This window comes from Hippocampus comes, unplaced genomic scaffold (assembly GCF_001891065.2).
Source record: "Hippocampus comes isolate QL1 unplaced genomic scaffold, H_comes_QL1_v1.1 scaffold155, whole genome shotgun sequence".
Taxonomy (NCBI): domain Eukaryota; kingdom Metazoa; phylum Chordata; class Actinopteri; order Syngnathiformes; family Syngnathidae; genus Hippocampus; species Hippocampus comes.
Genome location: NW_017804967.1, coordinates 508,137 through 513,793, shown reverse-complemented (window position 1 = coordinate 513,793; position 5,657 = coordinate 508,137). Strand labels below are relative to the sequence as shown.

At 44.7% G+C, this 5,657-nt stretch overlaps 1 protein-coding gene and 5 non-coding genes across 6 annotated transcripts in view; 1 reads left to right on the top strand and 5 right to left on the bottom strand.

Annotated features, from left to right (window-relative positions):
* The window catches only part of ikbkb (inhibitor of nuclear factor kappa B kinase subunit beta), a 26,023-nt gene that overhangs the window by 13,164 nt on the left and 7,202 nt on the right, over positions 1–5,657 (top strand). Inside the window, exons 10-18 of the mRNA XM_019886575.1 lie at positions 371–437; positions 614–808; positions 898–1,012; positions 1,790–1,913; positions 1,978–2,094; positions 2,550–2,646; positions 2,736–2,836; positions 2,913–2,962; positions 3,055–3,154. Coding sequence (XP_019742134.1) covers positions 371–437; positions 614–808; positions 898–1,012; positions 1,790–1,913; positions 1,978–2,094; positions 2,550–2,646; positions 2,736–2,836; positions 2,913–2,962; positions 3,055–3,154 — 966 coding nt within the window. The remainder of the gene's footprint in view (positions 1–370; positions 438–613; positions 809–897; positions 1,013–1,789; positions 1,914–1,977; positions 2,095–2,549; positions 2,647–2,735; positions 2,837–2,912; positions 2,963–3,054; positions 3,155–5,657) is intronic.
* On the bottom strand, positions 3,798–3,879 carry trnas-cga (transfer RNA serine (anticodon CGA)). The gene has a single exon. It is a non-coding gene; the product is annotated as a tRNA-Ser (tRNA).
* trnas-aga (transfer RNA serine (anticodon AGA)) lies at positions 4,165–4,246 on the bottom strand. The gene has a single exon. It is a non-coding gene; the product is annotated as a tRNA-Ser (tRNA).
* On the bottom strand, positions 4,531–4,612 carry trnas-aga (transfer RNA serine (anticodon AGA)). The gene has a single exon. It is a non-coding gene; the product is annotated as a tRNA-Ser (tRNA).
* On the bottom strand, positions 4,888–4,969 carry trnas-uga (transfer RNA serine (anticodon UGA)). The gene has a single exon. It is a non-coding gene; the product is annotated as a tRNA-Ser (tRNA).
* On the bottom strand, positions 5,225–5,306 carry trnas-aga (transfer RNA serine (anticodon AGA)). Its single transcript has one exon. It is a non-coding gene; the product is annotated as a tRNA-Ser (tRNA).

Sequence of the window (5,657 nt, the reverse complement as noted above, 5' to 3'; positions counted from 1 at the left end):
CTGGCACAAAAATGAAGATGCACCCATTTTTAACCCAAGCGTACTTACTGTTACCAAATTATCAGGTGCGTCAGGGGCGAGGCTGCTTCATGCGCCAGCACGCCCTGACAAGGGCAAAAAAGCCTCAAACATGCTAGACTGAACTTGTGCTATCATGACAATGAAATTGCATCAGTTTTTAACGCCGCGCGCATGGGCGCCAGTCTACCAAAATAGGGCCCCTACACAATTTTAAACAACCTACTATAACCATAGTTTTAAGGTCCGGATTGTAGCGTGTAGACAAAACAAAGCATTCATGGAGCCAAACATCGGTGACCCCTGTACTAGTCATGCCTGTTTCACTTTTCTTGTGGCGTGTATGTGACAGTCTTTTAGCGGAGAAGCTGGAGAGATGGCTGCGGCTGATGCTCAAGTGGTCTCCACAAGAGCCGCCCGCATAATGTTATAGTGGCTACCAATAATATTGAACATACTTTTTAGTGGAGAAAAAAATCCATATCTGGTTCTTCTTGGAGAGCTAAGTAGCGTAATTTTTTGGGTTAGTGCTTGGTATAGAAAATTTTGAGACCCTCTCATTGTTTCGTTTCCATTTGTGGTCTATGCCTCTCAGATGGTTCAGGTTTTGAACATGACCACAGCCAAGATCCTGAGGTATGCAGTCACAGATGAGGAGACGGTGGCCGAGCTGCAAAAGAGAATCGAGGAGGACACAAGCATCCCCGCAGCCAAGCAGGAGTTGCTGCTTGAGGCCGGTTTAGCCTTGGAGCCTCACGGGTTGGCCACGCAGTGCGCCATCGATTACACCGTAACGAGCACATCTCATAAAACAGCATCCTCTCACGGTATAATTGTCAATGACACTGTGTGATGATGCATCATGTCTCATATGTGCAGGAAATAGATGGCCGGCGGACAGACTTCCCTCTCATTTTCCTGTTTGATCGCTCATCTTGTAGTTACGAACCACCATTGACTCCTCGCTCTCTCCCTGAAAACATCTGTTTTGTCCGTGAGTCCTCAAAATCTTTATTCTCATCATTTTAGAATGAAATATTTTGTTCTTACTATTTGCCATAGAACAGTGGTTCTCAAGCGTTTTAAACCAAGTACCGCCTCAAAGTGCCATCATAATGACCAACATTAAACTACAATGTGTTTTCATCAAGAACAAGGCAGACGGTGTAAAATATGGGGAAAAAAAATACTGTACGAATTCCAATTACAATATACAACACATAAAAGTTCAATACAGATAATAGCAAAAGAAATGTTTAAAAATAAAAAAATCCTTAAAACATGAATTCAAATGTACCGGTACTTAAAAGTTAAATACGACTTAGAATCATGTAACCAATGCAAATGCAAACATTGTGCACCTCATACTATCTATCATACTATTATCCTCACAAGGGTTGCAGGGGGTGCTGGAGCCTATCCCAGCTGACTTCGGGCAGGAGGCGGGGGACACCCTGAACCGATTGCCAGCCAATCGCAGGGCACACAGAGACGCACAACCTTCCACGCTCACATTCACCCCTAGCGGATATAACCCAATGGATTTCGAGTCCATCGCCTTAACCACTCGGCCACAACAACATACATCATGCTACCATGACTTATATTACCTTACCGCTTTTTTGTGTAATAGCAGCTACATCTCAAACCAGCTTTTACCATTATGACTTATATTACCTTACCGCTTTTTTGTGTAATAGCAGCTACATTTCAAACCAGCTTTTACCATTGTTATTGAAAAATAATCATGTCCTTCCCCCCCTCCGCCCAGAAAAGGACCCAAAACACGTTTTGCCTTACAGCCCTCTGAGGCGAACATGTGCCCAGGCGTGGCACACAATCCGCTCCCTGAAGGAGGACTGGCAGCGACTGCAGCAGGGACAGAAAGCAGCCATGTAGGAAATAACACGTACGCAAATGTGTCAACTCTATTTAACACTCTCCATATTTTTCTTCCAGCATGAGCTTGCTGAGACACAACTCATCCCTGTCCAAGCAGAAGAACGAGATGGTGTCCATGCATCAGAGACTCATGGCCAAGCTGGACTTCTTCACTACCAGCCTTCACACTTGCAAGTTGAATTAGAGGCACACCAAAGAGGGCTGATAATTTTTTTACTGGTCATTTTCCTCATGTACTATTGTCAGGTCATATTTAGAGTTTTGGCAAATATGAAGTTTTTTTGGGGGCGCGGGGCAGACTTTGTGGCCCCGCACCCACACACCCAAAGCACCCTTGTCCCCATAAGTTAAAAAAAAAAATGCACATCAATTGTTAACAGCAAACGAGTAAAATATATCACTTGAAATTGATTGTGTTGTTGAAAATATTCGTTTTGTGGTACGCGTATTCATAAAATATTTTTAAATCCTTATTTTTGGCCAAGTACTTACTTTGTGTTTGAAATGAGAAGAAACACAAACTCAACCAAAATGGGGGGGAAAAAAGAAGATACATTGAGGCTGTCTGCCATCTCTCTTTTTTTTTTTGGCACATTGTAGTCTCTATTGTTTTCTTCCAAGATTAATAGAAAAATTGAAATGTGGAATCAATTTCATTCTTTAGCTTCAGAGAAACTGCTGGGAGTGTGGAGGGAAATGGAGCAGACTGCCGGCAGCTGCGGTCAGGTACAAAAGGAAGTTTTTGTGTCTGTCTGTGTGCATGCGCGTTCGTGTACCTACTTTCAAAGTCACCCATGCTTTGGGGGTGTGTACAGCCCAAAGTGAGTGAACTTGAGGAGGAGATGATGCACCTGCAACAAGACATTCTGGACGTTCAGCGTCAGCCATGGAGGAGTGGAGAGGCTCTGGACACACTGTGAGTCACATTCAAATGACTGTTTAATCGGAACAACTGTACTAAGAACTGCTTTTTAAACCCGCTTCCCTTTTAGTGAAGGGAAAGCCATGGAAATGGTGCGCAAGCTGAGAGAGAAACCGAAAGGTTTGGATTTTTCATACATTGTTTTTTCCCTTCGGAGCACTTTTTTCTCTCCGTGTAAATAAACTTTTTCTGCTTCCTGTCTGGCAACCCAGAGCAGCGTTGCTCTGGGGATGGTCAGGAAATCTTGCGTCTGGTGGTTCAGGCGATGCAGTTCTATGAGAGGAAGCTACGAGACTTCTACACACACCTCAGGTACTGATGGAACTGTCGATCCACTACAAAAACACAAGCAGTTCCTAAAACGTCGAAATGGGGGGGGGAAATGTGAGTTTATCACAGGGAGTGGGGTAATTTAGAGTGGAATGTTATTTTCTGCACAGCAGTTGCTGTCCTTCATTGCTTTGTTGACAATTTTACTGGTTTCCTTCATTGTATTCATACTGTATGCAATGTTCCCTCAAAGCTGCTCGAGTGAGCTTTTGCGCACTTCTCTCACCCTCTGAGCGCACGCACCACGCACATATTACATTTCGACAGTCATTCCTTCATTTCCACTCCACCTTAATCTAAAAACAGGACACCAGACTATTCCCACTTACATTTCAGTTCCAGTCGTGCGACCGAGGGTGTGCAACTCATTTGTTCTGTGATAGTTTGATGTGTACATTGACACGCATTCCCTCACGCTCACCACGGACAAAAGGCTGCAGGCGACGCGTGGACTGCTCTATTCAGGAAGTCCAAACGTGGACATAGTTCACGAGCCACTCGAATGAGGATTTTTCGCACGTTTCAAAGTTCAGGTGACGATGAATTTTGGTGACCGTAGCTGTGTTAAAAACATGCAAATTACAATCTCATGTGTACCTTTGGAGGTTCTTCTCAAAAAGATAGACGTTATTGGCAGGATTCGAACCTGCGCGGGTATAACCCAATGGATTTCGAGTCCATCGCCTTAACCACTCGGCCACAACAACACATTTATGTTCTCATACGTCTCGTTTTTGTAGGAGAATACTTAATTTTGAGCGTCAAACCTGGTTCACCTCGAGCCCGAGTCCTTAGACAATGGCAGCTATTTTGTAGCAAAAATGTTGGTGTGGCCCCGTGATAAAGATGACAGACGAGAAATCCAGCTGGGTCAGCCGGCCCAGGTTGAAGTCCTGTCGACAGTGAATTTAGTTCGGAAATTTGACAGAAAACACGGTGACTCTCTCAAAGAGAAGCACAGAATTACAGAAAGTTTTGCACTACGATGCGTTCGTTGTCGGCAGGATTTGAACCTGCGCAGGAAGATCCCAATGGATTTCTAGTCCATCGCCTTAACCACTCGGCCACGACAACACATTTGCTTAATTATAGGTGATATTTTTGAAGGCGAATACTTAATTTTGAGCCAAATGCGGTGAACCCTGAGCCCGAGTCCAGAGCCAATGGCAGCCATTTTACAGCAAATATGTTGGCGTGGCCCCGTAATTAAGATGATGGACAAAACAACCCACTCGGGACTCCCATCCGAGGTTGAATTGCAGTCGACGGTGAAAACAATTGGGAGATTTGATTCGAAAGATGGTGACTCTCTCAAAGAGAATCACAGAATTACAGAAAATTTTGCACCACTATGTGCTCGTTGTCGGCAGGATTTGAACCTGCGCGGGAAGATCCCAATGGATTTCTAGTCCATCGCCTTAACCACTCGGCCACGACAACACGTTTGCTTAATTATCTGTGACATTTTTAGAGGCGAATACTTAATTTTGAGGGTCGCGCGGTTGACCCTGAGCCCGAGTTCTGAAACAATGGCAGCTATTTTGCAGCACATATGTTGGCGTGGCCCCGTGATTAAGATGATGGACAAAAAATCCACTCGGGTCTCTCGACCCAGGTAGAAGTCTTGTCGACAGTGAAGACAGTTCGGAGATTTGATACAAAACATGGGAACTCTCTCGAAGAGAATTACAGAAAATTCTGCACCATTATGTGCTCGTTGTCGGCAGGACTCGAACCTGCACAGGAAGACCCCAATGGATTTCAAGTTCATCACCTTAACCACTCGGCCACGACAACACATTTGCTTAATTATAGGTGACATTTTTGTAGGCGAATACTTAATTTTGAGCCAAATGCGGTGAACCCTGAGCCCGAGTCCAGGTTGGCGTGGCCCCGTGATGAAGATGATGGATGAGAAATCCAGTTGGGTCTCCCTACCCAGGTTGAAGTCCTGTCGACAGTAAATACTGTACAGTTAGATTTGGTATAAAACATGCTGACTCTCTCAAAGAGAATCATAGAATTTGCAAAAATGTCTTTCCAAGCGATGCTCGTTGTCGGCAGGATTCGAACCTACGCAGGAAGATCCCAATGGATTTCTAGTCCATCGCCTTAACCACTCGGCCACGACAACACATTCGCTTAGTTATAAGTGACATTTTTGTAGGTGAATACTTAATTTTGAGGAACTGGTTGGCCCTGAGCCTGAGTCCAGAGCCAATGGCAGCCATTTTACAGCAAATATGTTGGCGTGGCCCCGTAATTAAGATGATGGACAAAACAACCCACTCGGGACTCCCATCCCAGGTTGAAGTCCAGTCGACAGTGAATGCAATTGGGAGATTTGATACTAAACATGGTGACTCTCTCGAAGAGAATCACAGAATTACAGAAAATTTTGCACCACTATGTGCTCGTTGTCGGCAGGATTCGAACCTACGCGGGAAGATCCCAATGGATTTCTAGTCCATCGCCATAACCACTC